Source organism: Lycium barbarum, chromosome 7, assembly GCF_019175385.1.
Source record: "Lycium barbarum isolate Lr01 chromosome 7, ASM1917538v2, whole genome shotgun sequence".
NCBI lineage: Eukaryota > Viridiplantae > Streptophyta > Magnoliopsida > Solanales > Solanaceae > Lycium > Lycium barbarum.
The window spans coordinates 134629655-134646704 of record NC_083343.1 but is presented as its reverse complement, the minus strand read 5'-3'; the positions used below and the strand labels follow the sequence as shown (position 1 = coordinate 134646704).

Genomic DNA, 17050 nt, shown 5'->3' with positions numbered 1-17050 from the left:
ACAGTTATTTGACATTGTTTGTATGTTTTTCTTTTTCCTTTGTGTTTCAACAGATAGGGGCTGCATTCCTTCTGGTTCTTCTCCTGCTTGTTCTAGCTATTGGTGTTATTCACTATTGGGCGTCAAATAATTTTTATTTGACAAGGATACAAATGTTACTTGTTTGTTTTCTTGCATTCCTTTTAGCTCTAGCAGCATTTCTTGTGGGATGGTTTCAGGGTAAATACGCTTCTCCTGTCTTAAGATGCTCAGATAGTTTAATCTGATGTATCATATCGTGGTTCTTGATAATTGATGTCAAATGCTTGTTTCTGTTTCAGATAAGGCTTTTGTGGGTGCATCTGTTGGTTATTTCTCGTTTCTTTTTCTGGTAGCTGGAAGGGCATTAACAGTAAGTTATACTTAATAGCGACAAATGAAGTATTTAAGCGTGTTAGAGAAATTTGTGCTTTTAGGCCCTAGTATATTGACAAATTCTGATTTTGATCCATGTGATATCTGGCTAAGCATATTTGACATTCAATTAATTGAAATGTACACTTTTGATCCATCTGCTTGTGAGTCCACAAATTTGACAAATTATTAATTATTGAACTATTTGAAGTAACACAGTTCTATGATTAATCTAAATATTAAATATTTTCAATTAAGGTACCAAAGACACACATTTCTATTAATTCAAGGTTAACTATGCTTAGTGAGTTATCAAAAGGACGAACCATAATAACTAATGACTGAGGGATAAAAGGAGCAATTGTCCCAAGCGTGTTATATATGTTTATCGTTTGTTGATTAGCTTGTTGTCTTGCTTGCTTGTAATCGTCTTTTGTTCCCAACACCCTTTTCTTTCAGGTCCTTCTTTCACCTCCTATAGTAGTTTATTCCCCAAGGGTGTTGCCTGTTTATGTTTATGATGCTCACGCGGACTCTGGCAAAAATGTCAGGTTTGTCAATTTCCTCTATTTGTTTAAGATTTACAGTGTGTATAGCAGCTTGAAATGCATAGTTAAAGTAAATTGTCAACTCTTTAACTTTAGAGGTAAACCAGTTCCTTTCCTATGTAATTTTATTTATAAGCATTTCATCGTTCAAGTTTCTATCTGAAGTTGCATGACTTGACATCTAATTCTACCTGAAATCATTTGTTGACAGTGCTGCATTTCTTGTGCTCTATGGCATCGCGTTGGCTATTGAGGGCTGGGGTGTGGTTGCCAGTTTGAAAATTTATCCACCATTTGCTGGTGCGGCTATATCAGCAATTACACTCGTTGTGGCCTTTGGCTTTGCTGTCTCTCGTCCATGTTTAACACTTGAGGTTTGCTTGTGTATCTTGGAATAGATATTCGATTGAGCTATATAGACTTCCTCTTTTTGTGTATTTGGTGTCTTTATCATGAACTCTCTACACTATAGTCAATGTGATAACTATGGAGATGAGTTTTCATAAAAAACCTGTGCTTGAAATCTCATTAAAAAGTTTATTATCAAAAACAAAAAACACTTCTGCTTGAACTACTTCCTAAAATATTCTGCTTTACTTTCTAACATTTTATCTAAAATTAGATGGTGGAAGATGCTGTTCATTTTCTTAGCAAAGAAACCACAGTCCAGGCAATTGCTCGATCTGCCACGAAGGTACGATCACTTTTTATTACAGCTGGCAGCTCTTTCATTGCTTGTTTTTGCTCCTAGGTTATTACTTAGTGTTCTTTGTTTCAACTGTCGTTTACTGTCTCAACCTATCTGAAGGTGATCCTTGTTTGCAATGGAAACAAATAACGTTTTGCCACTTAAGTGGTGAGTGACTTATCGCAATGGCCCCACCTTCATAAAAATTGGATGTGGAAGCCCTATACTGGCTTAAAAATAATATGTTGCTGTTAGAATGATGTACTATTTGAACCTAAATCTTGGAAATATTGGTGATTTCTATTTTTTGTTTGCGATTTTAAAATTCTAAATCTCTAATTTGCTTTCCCTTTTGTACCGTTATTCATGTCATCGACGTGTTATGTATTTCAGTTTGATAGGTGTTCTGGGATTGTTCTTTCTTATCTTGCTTGAATGCGTCAGTGCTTTACAGGTTTTTCATTCCATTCATATTGTATTTTAGTTATCAATTATTTCTCATTAAAATTTTGTGCTATCTGGTTGGTTCCAATTATAAATGTCAAATGGCCCCAATGCATCCAAAGAGGTCTGCATATAGAGAGACGTTAATATCGTCTAGACACTACATGAACTTCGATGTGCTTAATGGTATATAAGCATTAACACAAGGTTCGCTTGTTTTGGTGATAGTTTAAATTGGTCTTGAGAGTAATAATGATAGAAATCATGAAACTTCAATGGTGATTGGTGTCTTCTGACTCTTCTACCTCTAAATTCTAGATAAACTTCTTGTTTTATTATTGATTTTCTCATTGAATCTCAATTCTGTTAATGGTTGCTCAGACCAGAAATGCTTTATCTGGAACATACTCTGCCCCCCAGAGGTCGGCTAGCTCAGCTGCTCTATTGGTTGGTGATCCAACAATGATGAGGGATAGGGGAGGCAATTTTGTGCTTCCACGAGCTGATGTCATGAAATTAAGAGATCGTCTCAGAAATGAAGAACTGGCCGCTGGGTCAATTTTCTGCAGATTAAGACATAGGACACTGAGGCATGAAGCAACTAGTGATGTAGGTCACCGAAGAGAAATGTGTGCTCATGCTCGAATTCTGGCTTTAGAGGAAGCAATTGATACTGAATGGGTTTACATGTGGGACAAGTTTGGTGGTTACTTGCTTCTTTTGCTTGGTTTGACGGCTAAAGCTGAGAGGGTACAGGTAATTATACGTTACAAACTACTTGTCTGCTTTTAAGCTTCTCTATTTTCTTCTTCTCGTTTTTCTCTTTTCTTTTTCCCCCTTATCCTGAACATAGCGTGCTTTGCCAGGATGAGGTTCGTCTCCGACTTTTCCTTGACAGCATAGGGTTCTCGGATCTTAGTGCCAAAGACATAAAAAAATGGCTCCCAGAAGATCGTAGACGATTTGAAATCATACAGGAGAGGTAAACGTATTCTCAGAACCGTTCTGGTAATTCTGGTGCACTTATGAGAGTTAGAGCTCTCCTAAATTTTGTTTAATTGGTGCTTGCAGTTATATGAGGGAGAAGGAGATGGAAGAGGAAATCCTGATGCAGAGACGTGAAGAGGAAGGAAGGGGTAAAGAAAGGAGGAAAGCTCTCCTTGAGAAGGAGGAGCGTAAATGGAAGGAAATAGAGGCGTCGCTAATATCATCTATTCCTAATGCTGGGAATAGAGAGGCAGCGGCGATGGCAGCTGCAGTCCGTGCAGTGGGAGGAGATTCTGTTCTTGATGACTCTTTTGCACGGGAAAGAGTTTCAAGCATTGCACGTCGTATTCGTGCTGCTCAACTATCTCGTCGAGCACTTCAGGTCATCCCTACCCTCTATTTAAAGCGCAACTGACAGCACGAAATATGATGCTGAAATCCTACCTTATGCCTTAACCAAGTTTGTCACGACCTAAACTAGGGAGCTGTGACCGGCGCCCGCCTGTTCCTAGCACCCGCCAAGGGCCCTAACTCTGTCGTAATAACCATCAGTAAAACATGTGTTGGGCGGCCCTTTGCCATCATTCAGTTACTTTAATAAAAAACATCAAATACCCATGCAAAGGCCCAAATGCATAACATGTCTAAAATAAGTATCAAAGCGAGGCATCATTGCATTTCGAAACTATATATACTTATCCACAGTGAGTCCTTGGAGCTTCTATGAGATACATTACATATATTGAAATGGGAAATAACCTGACATGTGATAATAACGGAAGAAAATGACAAGAGAAACCTCCAGAACTCTAGTCTGCGCTTACCACCATAAGTTATGAAACCCCCTCTAGTATCTGCTAGAATAGGTCTGAAACTGAATTTATCTTCTTCCTGTTACTCTTTTTATGATGATCCATCAAAGCAATCACAAGGTTATCCACAGTTGTTTTTTGATAGCTACTTAACCCAAATTCCTGTATGTTGATTTTCCTGCTTTTAAATATTCTGTTGTAGACTGGACTTGCTGGTGCTGTGTGTATACTTGATGATGAACCCACCACTAGTGGCAGACAGTGCGGTCAGATTGATCCCACTGTATGTCAACGTCAAAAAATTAGCTGTTCGCTTGCTGTAATGGTCCAGCCTGAATCTGGACCTGTTTGTTTGTTCGGCACGGAATTCCAGAAGAATATTTGCTGGGAATTTCTTGTGGCTGGCGCTGAGCAAGGCATTGAAGCAGGACAAGTTGGGCTTAGATTAATTACTAAAACTGACAAGCAGACTACTGTAAAGGAGTGGAGTATAAGTGCCACCAGTATAGCAGATGGAAGGTGTGTGAGCTTTTCCTCTTTGTTTCTTGTGAATTGCTGTGTAAACATGGTTGCTGTAGTTGCTTAGGACTTCTGTCTTGTTCTTCTTTTCTGATAAATCAATGTAAATTTTATTAGCCCACACCAAGATGATGTCAAATATGCAAGAAACAATTCCCTAAAATAAAAATAGAGGCGTCTGTCTTATTTCTTGCCTGTCCACTTCATTCTTGAGTCTTGAGTGAAATCAGATGGGTGTCTCATATGTAAATGCATTATTTTGCAGGTGGCATATCATAACATTGACAATTGATGCTGAATTGGGTGAAGCAACTTGCTACCTAGATGGAAATTTTGATGGCTACCAGACGGGGCTACCACTAAGAGTGGCTGGTTGCATATGGGAGCTGGGAACGGATGTTTGGGTGGGCATAAGGCCACCTATTGATGTTGATTCATTTGGGAGATCCGATAGTGAAGGAGCTGAATCAAAGGTGCTCATAATGGATGTATTTCTTTGGGGAAGGTGCTTGACAGAAGATGAGATTGCGGCTCTTCCTGCGGCTATGGGTTCTGCTGAGTACAACATGATTGATCTGCCGGATGATAATTGGCAATGGGCAGATTCTCCAACTAGGGTCTGTGTTTTTTAGTTCAAATGATTTGTTTCCAGCAATACATCTAATAGTAGTCATTTGTAGATAAAATGGTCCGTAGGTCTTTGTCCTTTTATTTTGTAGATGCTCAAGTTCTAGATATTTTAAGGAGATCTTACTATCAAATTCTTTAAGAAACAGGATTGGTGGAGTTGATTGATAGTTCGCTGTTGCTAATTCAACATATCAGGCAAACATAAAAGGAAAGTTGCTTGTCTTTTGGAATTTGTCTCATGGTTGCTACTTGGTTCTTCTTGCTTAGGTTGATGGGTGGGACAGTGATCCTGCGGATGTAGATCTTTATGACAGAGATGATGTAGATTGGGATGGGCAGTATTCAAGTGGGAGGAAGAGAAGGTCAGAACGTGATGGGGTTGTGTTGGACGTGGATTCTTTTACTCGAAGGTTGAGGAAGCCTCGAGTAGATACACAGAAGGAAATCAATCAACACATGCTCTCAGTGGAAATGGCTGTGAAGGAGGCTCTCTTAGCAAGAGGAGAATCACACTTTACTGATCAAGAGTTTCCTCCCATTGACCGCTCATTATTTATGGATCCCGACAATCCCCCATCTAAATTGCAGGTGAGTCCATCGGCAGCGCTTTGCTCATAGTTATATTGGTCGTCTGGTTCTCTAGGTTCAATTATGATGTGTGGTACATTAGTTGATATTAGTTCATCCCAGGTTGTTTCTGAATGGATGAGGCCTACTGATATAGTGAAAGAGAAGCATCTGGATTCTCACCCATGCTTATTTTCTGGAGTAGCAAATTCTTCAGATGTTTGTCAGGTTGTGCTACTCTTGCTTCATACTGTTTGCTCAAATTATCCCTTCCTGCCTCCCCTTTTCTTTTGCTTTTTTGGGGAGGTAGGCCTCAAGTTGGTAGCTAGAATTGTCTTTAGAGATCCAGTTGCTCACTGTGATGTTGTACTATTTAATCAGGGACGACTGGGTGATTGTTGGTTTCTAAGTGCTGTTGCTGTGCTAACGGAGGTTTCACGAATATCAGAAGTCATAATTACACCAGAATACAATCAAGAAGGAATATATACAGTTCGCTTCTGCATTCAGGTTAGGCTCTTTATTTGTATAGTTACTTGTGCCTGCAATATGTTATTCAAAAGGGAATTGAATCATCTTAGTGCCCACCAGACATGAACATGCTGAATTTTTTCAATTGATCAAATAAGTTTTTTAATGTGTCTCTAGAACTGTGAACGGAAAGGAACATTAGAGCAACACCTTGGAAGCAATACATTTCCTGTGTTCAAAATTTAGGATCTATGAATTGATAGAGATGAACCACTAGCCACTATGATTATGGAGGGGTAAATCATCAGAAGAAAAAAGAAAGAGAACATTTGGAAGTGGAGAGTGGGAGACATTGGACTTCTTCATTAATTTTTTATTTTTTTTTCCTTTTTTCAAACTGGTAAATTTGTATTCCTCGGCATTAAGGATATGCTGGCTATCTCCAAAAAGTTACAGAGCTCCTAAAAAATCTACAATTTGATCTAGATCTTCTATACATTGTTGTTTACACCAAGAAAATCAAGATATAATACAATTCTATTTAAATTTTTGGATGGAATTGGATTTATCTTCAAAGCATCTTCCATTTCTCTCCTTCCACACTGTCCATCAGATGCATGAAGGACTTTTGCATTAATTTGCTGCTCTCTCTAGTAGATCATGAATTATTCCAAGATCAGTAAACATCTGCACCAAATAGTGTGCGCGTATTGGCATTTTCTCTGATAGAATCTAGATCTTTCCAAATTGGCTCTATTTTACTGGTTTGCTTAGGATATAATTTATGGACATAGGGTCCTTTTGGTGCAGTTTCTGCCACAAAAGGTGATGTAGAAGGTGAACCAAAGTGCTCATATTCATGCTTCCCCTTTGAGTTAATTTATGTCATCTACGTTTGATTCTTTTTTTTTTTATTAAGCACCGGGTGTCCGGGTCTCTTTGAGCCCCGACTAATCCCGGGGGTGCACAGGCCCTCGGCAAGGAGTTTCCCGCAAGTGCACCACGGGTAATTCAGGGTTTTACCCCAGTCCGATGACCCTCAGAAATTGTTTGCACCCAGTGGGTTTCGAACTTGAGACCTTGAAAGGGAGCAAACCCCAAGGCTCAAGCCAATTACCACCAGGCCAACCCCTGAGGGTTAAACAGTTTGATTCTTTTGTTAGTCAGTATTATGGTGTTTTGGAATTTTAACCTCTTCCTTTGCTTTTTTGGGGAAAAAATTAAAAACTTCGTCAGTCAATTAGGATGACAAGGACTAAATTTTTTGCCTTCTTCTTTTCCTGGATCCAGAGTGATCCTTCCTGAGCATAATTCTGGATATGGGACTCAATCTGGTCATTGCCCTAAATTTCCTTTTTCCTTACTTTTTATACATTGTACACCTACATGAAAAATCATTTTTCCCTCCTTAGAATTGCAAGTATGTAACTAATCAGCAATACTGCAACTTTTATTTATTACTGCTGCTGGGCTTGGGGAAAAGCACAACTATTTCCAGAGTCATGACTTTAATGAATCCATGTACAGTATTTTCCACTGAATTTTGTACTTGGCATGTTGACGTCACAGTCATGCTCGATTAAATTTCCAGATGGAATAATGCTGTCTTTCTATATTAATCTCCTTGAAGTTGTATTCTGAACTGATGAGAGGATCTTAGTAGTTTTATGATAAGTTACTCGGACTCGGGTGCGGGTGTCCAATATGGGTGCGGATCTAGATGTCGGATCCTTCGTGATCTAAATTTTAAGATTCGGGGATACGGATCCAGTTATGGATATGGGTGCGGGGATTTGGCTAAAAAAATTCAAATATCTAAAAATAGAGTTATAAAGCCTAAATTATGGAATATTATGTGGAAAACTTGAGGAAAAAATATTGATGAAGAGGAGAATCCCCACAGGAGATAAAAGGAAACAAAGTGACATAGAAATTTTTATATACAAGGTATTCCATTTTCTTCAATTTCACCTTAGCTTTAGTTTTGATTAAAGAAATCATTGAATCTGTCCAGAATTTCTACGTCGATTTTGGTCAAAGTATCCAAAATCGGTTGACCAGATAGGGTACGGATCCCACACCCGTGTCGTGTCGACACGGTGCAGCACCGAAAATGAAGAGTCCGAGTAACATAGGTTTTATGTGCTGGTTCCTGTGAGAAGCAAAATATGATTGCCTTTTCTGTAATAGATCATTAAATCAAGTTAATCCTGTGGCTGTATTTATTATAGGGGGAATGGGTCCCTGTTGTGGTAGATGATTGGATTCCATGCGAGTCACCTGGTAAACCAGCATTTGCCACCAGTAGGAAGGGTAATGAAATGTGGGTCTCCTTGTTAGAAAAAGCTTATGCGAAGCTTCATGGCTCATATGAGGCATTAGAGGGTGGACTTGTGCAAGATGCTCTTGTAGACCTCACTGGAGGTGCTGGTGAGGAGATTGACATGAGAAGTGCTGAAGCACAGATTGATCTTGCAAGTGGAAGACTCTGGTCTCAGCTGCTGCGCTTCAAACAAGAGGGTTTCCTACTAGGTGCTGGTAGCCCTTCAGGTTCAGATGTACATATCTCTTCCAGTGGTATTGTCCAAGGTCATGCCTACTCGATATTACAGGTAGAAATCCAATCCTTATATCTTATGACTTATAACCAGCGAAGAAAAATTCAGTCACGCGATCATCTTTTGCATGATTTACTGCTCAGGTACGAGAAGTTGATGGCCACAAGCTTGTTCAGATCCGGAATCCATGGGCAAATGAAGTTGAATGGAATGGCCCTTGGTCGGATCCATCACCTGAATGGACCGACAGGATGAGATACAAGCTTAAGCACGTGCCACAGGTTGCTCCCCCTCCCTCCTTTTCCAAGTTACTGTTTTTTGGCATTGACTTTGATTTTACCTAATGAATTCTTTGGTTAAAAGCCAGAGTTTAAGGAAGGATACTGATTTTCCTTCCTAAATTCCACTTTTGGAATATCTCCGGAGTTAATAACTCCTGATAATTTATCGAGAGACCCCAGCTTATTTGGGGGGTGGAGAGGCGGAATTATCATTCCCAATTGTTGTTCAATCGTACTCTGTTACTCTTGGTAGCGCACCTTCCTAATCTCTTCCTTTGCATGACCCCACACAATCTTCCTTTACTGCGCGACCTAGCTACTCCCGTTTCCTTACATAGCAAGCCTGACATTGCTCTTCTTCCTTCCCCTTACTATATCCTTTCTCTCGTCCCCCTTCCAGTCCAATTTCAAGCCCATGTTCTCCTCTCCTGTGTCACTGCAAGAATCCCATGACCTCCTGCATCATGTCTTCCTCTCGGGATAAAAGATGATGCTGTAAAACTACTTACCCTCCGTGTCTCCTTCAGGTTTCCCTTCTCTCCCCAAGCACTCAGTCAAGCAACCGACTATGCGTTATTCCCAAATATTTGTGGTGCCAATATGAATCCTCTACAGTAGTTATTCCATTTTATTCAGATCCTTCTCTTTCCAATATTATATATTTTTCCTTTCAGGCAAAAATAATTGTCTCCCTAAATCTCTCATTGCTACACTACTTAGCAAACTGCTGTTTCACTGTGTCGTGAACTTTAATTTCGTTGCCTCCCTCCATTATAGTAGAAGATTCCTTGAGATACTGTGGCACAAGAAATCTCAATAGTGGCATATCAAACGCTAGACTGGGCTGAATGGGATCAATGATGGAATCTTGGACCATGAGCGGAACAGCGAAGGGCGTTCCATTCAGCTGGGTATTTAGAAGATGGAAGAGGAGAAACATGGCGTGGGATGTTGCTCCATTAACTCTTTTATGGGTAGTTGGAGATAGAGTGAAATATGAGAGCTTTTGAAGGAAACGAACTTGATTTTGTACATTTGAAGAATAGTATCTTACCTATAATTTTGTTTTGGTGCACCCATGAGGTTTCCTATTTGTATTGAGGATTGGTTATTTTTTGCGGAGGACCATTTATGTTCATAGGCTCTCTACTTTTTTGGTATACCTCTTGTATATGGGAGTTTTCTCATTGTTGATGAATAAATCCTTGATTAAAAAAAAAAAAAAAGAATCTAATGTGCCAAATGAAAGACATTGTTCATAATCCCCTCTTACAACAATCCCTTACCCCTTATCCGGTTCTGCGTGCAAAATGGCTCCCCACTGTTTCCTTAGGTTTACCACATTGTGATGTTCATCAAGAAAAGAAGTGAAGGATTATGCTTATACAGCTTTTTACGGGTTGACCCTAATTTATTTATTTTTTTAAAACAGGCAAACGATGGGATTTTCTGGATGTCCTGGCAAGATTTCCAGATACATTTTAGGTCTATATATGTTTGTCGTGTCTACCCACCAGAAATGCGCTACTCAATCCATGGTCAATGGAGAGGTTACAGTGCTGGAGGCTGCCAGGATTATGACACATGGCATCAGAACCCCCAATATCGACTAAGAGCAAGTGGTCCTGATGCTTCCTTGCCGATTCACGTTTTTATCACCTTAACTCAGGTGCCCTATTGTGATTAACCTGGGACAGAATTATTACTTATTGACATTATTATTATTATCTCTTGTTGATCAAATAGACTAACCAGAATGTTATTTTAGGGTGTGAGCTTCTCAAGGACAACAGCTGGTTTCAGGAATTATCAGTCAAGCCATGATTCAATGATGTTCTACATTGGGATGAGGATACTGAAAACTCGTGGTAGACGTGCTGCATATAACATCTATTTGCATGAATCTGTTGGTGGGACAGACTACGTAAATTCTCGAGAAATATCGTGTGAGATGGTCCTAGATCCTGATCCAAAGGGTTACACAATAGTGCCCACTACAATACATCCTGGTGAAGAGGCGCCTTTTGTTCTCTCTGTATTTACCAAAGCTTCGATAAGTCTTGAAACTTTATAGTTTTGCATTGTGAGGACCCATTTGGTTTGGGTTTGATTACTACTTGAGCATCTCTAAAGAGATTCTGCGTGGACCATCCCCGATCATTCATATCTGTCTAAGAGCTTATTGAGTGGTAAATTTACATAAGAAATGCTCGGTAAGTTCCTTCATCTAACTTCTTACAATCTCCTCTTAAGATTCTGTCTAATCTTGGATATTTGTTTCGGTAAGTATACTTAATTTTTTCCCTCTCTACCTTTAGCAGGCATAGAAAAATGAGAAAGGATGTTCTGTCCTTTGCAAGCTCTACCTTATTCTCAGGAAGTCGTCCATGGTCGCTAATCTCATTCATGTATGGTGGGGGGGCTGGAAGTCTCTGCCAATAGAAGGAAGAAGGTCCATTAAACGTGGTCTCGAAGAGGGTTCTCGGGGATCAAACACGCTGTACATGAGTAGATGTTGTAAGAAAATAGGATTAAGTAAATGTAAATGAGGGTTAACAAAAAAAAGGAATAGATGAAAAGAATAGAAATAGGTGTTAGGGATGCCCTGTTGGATGGGTTATAGTTTAGCATGATGGAGTGTCCTCCATATGGCTGAAAAATCGATTGAAGTTTCAGCATCAGTTTTGAAGTACTTGTAGACATCATTAATTGTAAAAATGTAAAAAATTTTCCCATTAATAGAATTAACTATATCTTCTTTCTACAATCTTGAAGCATTTCGAGCATTGTTCTGCGTGCAAGGAAGTAGTTAAATCCTTGTATATATCTCAATGAATAATAAAAGAGCGCTTTGGAATATTTATAAAAGCAAAGAGGAAGTTAATTCACAACCTGACGTAATTTGGTTTAAATTATCAACTTATCTTCTTCTTCTTCTTTTTTTTTTTTTTTTTTTTTTTCTGTTTTTGGTCCAAATCAACTTTTCTTTATTAATAAGACTATTAGTTTATAGCCACCAATCTGCATGAACTGATTAAACACGAGCACTAGTGCAATAGTGATGATATGTAATATTCCTTTATGGGCGATTGAAAGGAATATAATAAGTGAAATTGCCTACTAAATAATATATATTGTCAATTTCCAGTAAATGTGAATTTATATTTTGTTTGTCCAACGACAGGCAACAGATCAATCAATATGAAGTTGTATATGAACAACTAGGACCGCCATTATTTAAAGGCCCTCGTCTGAGTTGGCACACCTGCTTTTCTTTCATTTTCCACTGATCGTCTATATATTTTTATATAACACTATCTTCTTACTACTATTATATACTAATTTTTTTCTATCTTTGTTCCATCTACATTTGCTTGACTTGCACCATTGTCCTGCATGTTGTGTTGAGCTGTTTGTCCCCAACTAGAAGTGTATCTTATTCCAAGTTTATATGATGATTTTCTACCATTACGGGTAGAACATATCAAAATAATCTTTATTTCCTAAATGTTGTACCATGCCCTAATTAGAAATCATTGTATCATGGGAATTGTTCTAATTAAATAGATACACAAATTAACAATGAATAACTAGCTAGCTAAAGAATAAGACTGATACGAATTTTTATTACCTCGTACCAAAAAAAAAATGATGTAATTTTAATTACCTCATACCATATTATATTTATATTATCCACGCTCCAATTGGCTGGTCTGGACGTGCGGGGAGTGTTGAGTTCCTACATCTGCTCTTTAGGAATGAGATGATCTAATGATGGTCAGTTGAACACCTTCGTCAGAAAGTTATATTGTGCATATTGAAAATAATATTGTGTATATAAGTCAAAAAAGACATAGATATACATTAAATGTTTAAACACTCTTAAAAAATTCTTAACTTCGCCACCGACTAAACAACCGATAAAGTCCAGTGCAGCAACACGGACCTCTCTAGTGGCATGTACACCATGGTCGACAATTTTTTCACATAAGTTCGTTTCTACCCCTCTCAATTTGCATCCTTCTTTGGCAAGTATCACTTTATTTTCTAGATTGTATGACCTACGTACTTCGAATTTCGAACGTTAACTGATCAGTTTTTCTAACAAATAATATCACTTAAGTGTTAACATAACTTTACCCGGTTTTGGAATAAGCAAAATTTACCATAAAACTAATGATAATTACACTACATTCTAAATGCATGAGAGCTGTACCGAATTAATTTTAGACCTGCACACCTTAATACTAATAGTGTAGTTGCTTTCTAAAACAATTCACGACGTACATATGTAAAATAAATTTGTGTGAATGAGAGTTGTACAAAGACAAACAAAAGGAATAAAATTAAAAGCTTCAAATCATCTCATTTTTATTGTACAATTATTCTGCACCGTTTTTAGGTTAAAAAATTGTAACGAGGTCTGGCAAACCATTAATACTTTTTTTTTATCTCACATAATTAATAGATAGAGTAAAAGAAAATTCAGCACGGTGTGCCTCAAATAATGATTTTAGCGACTAAGTTGCTCTTTTTCTCTTACGTAATTAACAATACGTTGTAAAAAAGGATAATATACTATTAAAAGATGAAAATCATCCCATATTTCTAGCTAGTTGTATTTATTTTTCCATTTAGGTAGAAAAAGATGCAAATGGGCTATCCAGAGACGGCTTACTTTCACATAATTAACTAGGGGTTCATGCTTGTGCGGTAAAGGGTTGTACACGACCTCATAAGAAAAGAATGTAAAAAAAAAAAAAAAAATCATATTCTGAGCTTCTAGTCTTTGACATGAAGAAATGAGAAAATTTTCAAATTATCTCCTAGCTAATGGAACAAGAAAGACATGAATGGTTTACTCACGCTAAAATCAATCACAAGACGGGATCAACTACATAATCTTTTCCAAAGTTCTTTAACAAGCAAGGAAAGATTCACAAGACATTTTTGCGCACGAGCTACAGGTGATGGACCAGTCGGGGTAGAGTGATCTCAAAGTTAAGGGTGCTTCTCTTGTTGAGACTAAGATTTAATAAGAAAATCTAATTTTCTTTTCTGGATAAATGTTTAATTATGAATGCCAAGTAGTCCAGTGAATAATTAAGCCATTAATTATATCATGGGTCAAGAAAAAAAACCTCCGAGCAAATATTATAGAGAGTGCATGCTTAGTACTAAAAAATCAAGAATACTAGTAACTAGTTATTCTTTAATATATAAAGATAGAGTTATTTTAATAAAAATCAAAAATCAGAATTTTTCAAAAGTAAAAAAAGTGAGTTGGAAAAGAAGGTTAGAGTTGTTTTTCAAATTTCGGAATCCAATTCCAAATTGAATTTGAAAAAAAAAAAAAAAAAAAAAAGCGGAAACTTATTCCAGAAAGAAGTGAATACTACAAGTTATGGAGAAACCGAACCGGTGGGCTAATTATTAAATAGAGGTAAATAATAGATTGAAGTGGAAAATATAAGAAGGGGTAAAAAGAATATGGGCGGCAGAAAGGGCCCGTGAAAAGGCTGGCAACCAAATGGCGGGCCAACTTGCGGATTCCAAACACACCTTATATGTATGTATATTTATCGATAATAATGCATAAAAAAGGACCAAAGAGAGAGAGTTGTTCCTCGCAATCACAAACCAAACCTAGATCGAGAAAAGGGTGATTGTGAAGGAAGGAAGGATGAGAGAAATAATAAGCATACACATAGGTCAAGCTGGTATTCAGGTCGGCAATTCATGCTGGGAGCTTTATTGCCTTGAACATGGCATCCAGCCTGATGGCATGATGCCTAGGTATGAATTCCCCAACGCTTTTCTTTTACCTCTTTATGAAATATATTCCATGAATATTATGTATTCTACCTTCTCTCTACAGACTAGAGGGTGTATCTTGTCTTTTCTAATATGTAATTTGTGATAACAATTATTTGGCTTTGTCCTTTGGACGGTTTGTGAATGGGTATAGGGAAATTATTTACGTGACCTAACGATTTTGGGATTGATAAATGGTATTGCTCATTTCATTTGTCACGTATTTGGTTTCTTTTATCCATCTTTTATGGTTTTCTTTATTCTCAATGTTTTCCTGGTAATGATAATAGTGACAGAGAATCAATTTTATGATCCTGAACTCGTTTGTTTTCTTGCAGTGACACCACACCAGGTGCAGCACATGATGCTTTCAACACCTTCTTTAGCGAAACCGGTGCTGGGAAGCATGTCCCAAGAGCTATATTTGTTGATCTTGAACCCACTGTTATTGATGAGGTTAGAACTGGCACTTATCGCCAGCTTTTCCATCCCGAGCAGCTCATTTCAGGAAAGGAAGATGCTGCAAATAATTTTGCCAGAGGCCATTATACTGGTAGCTACTTCAGACAACTCTGGAGCCATTCCTTCATTTACTTTTGTTAATGTACCTAATTTTTGGTTTATTCAACTTTCTTCACAGTTGGGAAGGAGATTGTCGATCTTTGCCTTGATCGAGTAAGGAAATTGGCTGATAACTGCACAGGTTTGCAAGGATTCTTGGTGTTTAATGCTGTTGGTGGTGGTACTGGTTCTGGATTGGGGTCATTGTTGCTGGAACGCCTATCTGTGGATTATGGAAAAAAGTCGAAGCTTGGGTTTACTATCTATCCTTCTCCCCAGGTGCATAGACATAGTCATGTTTTAGCAAAGCACTAGTGCATTTGTTTTAGTATTGCAATAAAGGACAAGGTTTAGACTTAATTTTTAGATGATACTTATCCATATAGGTTGTTATCTAGTAGCTTTCATGATAATGGCATTACGGCTAACTGTTTGGTCTTATTGTTAATTTCAGGTATCCACTGCTGTTGTAGAGCCTTATAACAGTGTTCTTTCAACTCATTCCCTTCTAGAACACACTGATGTGGTTGTGATGTTGGACAACGAAGCCATTTATGATATCTGTAGGAGATCCCTCGACATTGAGAGGCCTACATATACTAATTTGAACCGACTGATCTCTCAAATCATATCGTCGTTGACCACTTCCTTGCGGTTTGATGGAGCCATCAATGTGGACATTACTGAATTCCAGACAAACCTGGTACCATATCCGCGCATCCATTTTATGCTTTCATCATATGCCCCTGTGATCTCGGCTGAAAAGGCATACCATGAGCAATTATCTGTACCTGAGATAACAAATGCAGTTTTTGAGCCCTCAAGCATGATGGCTAAATGTGACCCAAGGCATGGAAAATATATGGCTTGCTGCCTGATGTACCGTGGAGATGTTGTTCCCAAGGATGTCAATGCTGCTGTGGCTACTATTAAAACGAAGAGGACGGTTCAGTTTGTTGACTGGTAAGTATTTTGCACTAGTTGCAAGCATGCGCCTTTCTTGATTGAACAAACTACATAACACTTTCTAATGTGGATGACACCAGATCATAAATTTTTTGGTTTTGGGATTTTGAGCAGGTGCCCAACTGGTTTCAAATGTGGAATAAACTATCAGCCTCCAACAGTAGTACCTGGGGGTGATCTTGCCAAGGTGCAACGAGCTGTTTGCATGATCAGTAACAATACTGCAGTTGCTGAGGTGTTCTCACGCATTGACCACAAATTTGATCTCATGTATGCTAAGAGGGCATTTGTCCACTGGTATGTTGGAGAAGGCATGGAAGAGGGAGAGTTTTCAGAGGCCCGTGAAGATTTAGCTGCACTTGAAAAAGATTACGAGGAAGTTGGTGCTGAAGGAGTTGATGACGAGGAAGACGGTGAAGAATATTGATGTAGACCAACATCTTTGAAGGCAGTGTTGGCCTAGTGCCTTGCATATGTTTTTGTTGTTTTTGGCTATTTGTATAACTTCTCATATCAGTTGTCTACATTGTAATTTGACATTCCTTTGCATTCATGTCTGAATATTACCAACTATTCTGAACAGTGATTGTTCATAATATCGTATGATCTCTACATTGTGATACTTGATCAAGTAACTTGTAGATGTTAAACAAAGAAAAATACATGATTCTTGACTCGACAACTGTGAAACCCGAAAAACTCAATTCTTGATCATGAAGTATCAAGGGGTGATCTTGGTGGGTAGTTTTCTCGGATAGGAGAGTAAACAGGCAGAGGTACCATCAAACATGAGTGAATGTCAAATTACACT

General features: G+C 38.2%; 2 protein-coding genes across 3 annotated transcripts in view; both read left to right on the top strand.

Moving 5' to 3' along the window:
- LOC132604641 (calpain-type cysteine protease DEK1) overlaps positions 1 to 11665 on the top strand; it is a 29147-nt gene extending 17482 nt beyond the window's left edge. The window contains exons 15-32 of one of the 2 annotated variants that reach the window (XM_060318242.1): positions 54 to 219; positions 321 to 391; positions 853 to 944; positions 1153 to 1315; positions 1564 to 1635; positions 2455 to 2829; positions 2940 to 3055; positions 3145 to 3442; positions 4075 to 4391; positions 4657 to 5008; positions 5289 to 5609; positions 5712 to 5816; positions 5970 to 6098; positions 8291 to 8671; positions 8761 to 8898; positions 10331 to 10567; positions 10667 to 11111; positions 11220 to 11665. In XM_060318242.1, the coding sequence (XP_060174225.1) occupies positions 54 to 219; positions 321 to 391; positions 853 to 944; positions 1153 to 1315; positions 1564 to 1635; positions 2455 to 2829; positions 2940 to 3055; positions 3145 to 3442; positions 4075 to 4391; positions 4657 to 5008; positions 5289 to 5609; positions 5712 to 5816; positions 5970 to 6098; positions 8291 to 8671; positions 8761 to 8898; positions 10331 to 10567; positions 10667 to 10972 (3639 nt within the window). In that variant the 3' untranslated portion in view covers positions 10973 to 11111; positions 11220 to 11665. Of the gene's footprint in view, positions 1 to 53; positions 220 to 320; positions 392 to 852; positions 945 to 1152; positions 1316 to 1563; positions 1636 to 2454; positions 2830 to 2939; positions 3056 to 3144; positions 3443 to 4074; positions 4392 to 4656; positions 5009 to 5288; positions 5610 to 5711; positions 5817 to 5969; positions 6099 to 8290; positions 8672 to 8760; positions 8899 to 10330; positions 10568 to 10666; positions 11112 to 11216 lie in introns of both variants that reach the window. The other variant, XM_060318241.1, reaches the window with a different exon arrangement.
- Positions 11666 to 14440: 2775 nt separating this feature from the next.
- Positions 14441 to 16835, top strand: LOC132604638 (tubulin alpha-5 chain). The gene is made up of 5 exons (XM_060318233.1): positions 14441 to 14694; positions 15051 to 15265; positions 15353 to 15552; positions 15728 to 16236; positions 16354 to 16835. The coding sequence occupies exons 1-5, from the start codon at positions 14582 to 14584 to the stop codon at positions 16664 to 16666; spliced, it is 1350 nt and encodes a 449-aa protein (XP_060174216.1). The 5' UTR covers positions 14441 to 14581; the 3' UTR covers positions 16667 to 16835.
- Positions 16836 to 17050: the final 215 nt, after the last annotated feature.

Excerpts from the sequence above, each read along its gene's own strand:
- LOC132604638 (XM_060318233.1), top strand. The coding sequence starts at position 14,582 with ATGAGAGAAATAATAAGCATACACATAGGTCAAGCTGGTATTCAGGTC. Across the intron at positions 14,695-15,050 it reads CCTGATGGCATGATGCCTAG|TGACACCACACCAGGTGCAG; the intron begins GTATGAATTCCC and ends GTTTTCTTGCAG. Across the intron at positions 15,266-15,352 it reads TGCCAGAGGCCATTATACTG|TTGGGAAGGAGATTGTCGAT; the intron begins GTAGCTACTTCA and ends CTTTCTTCACAG.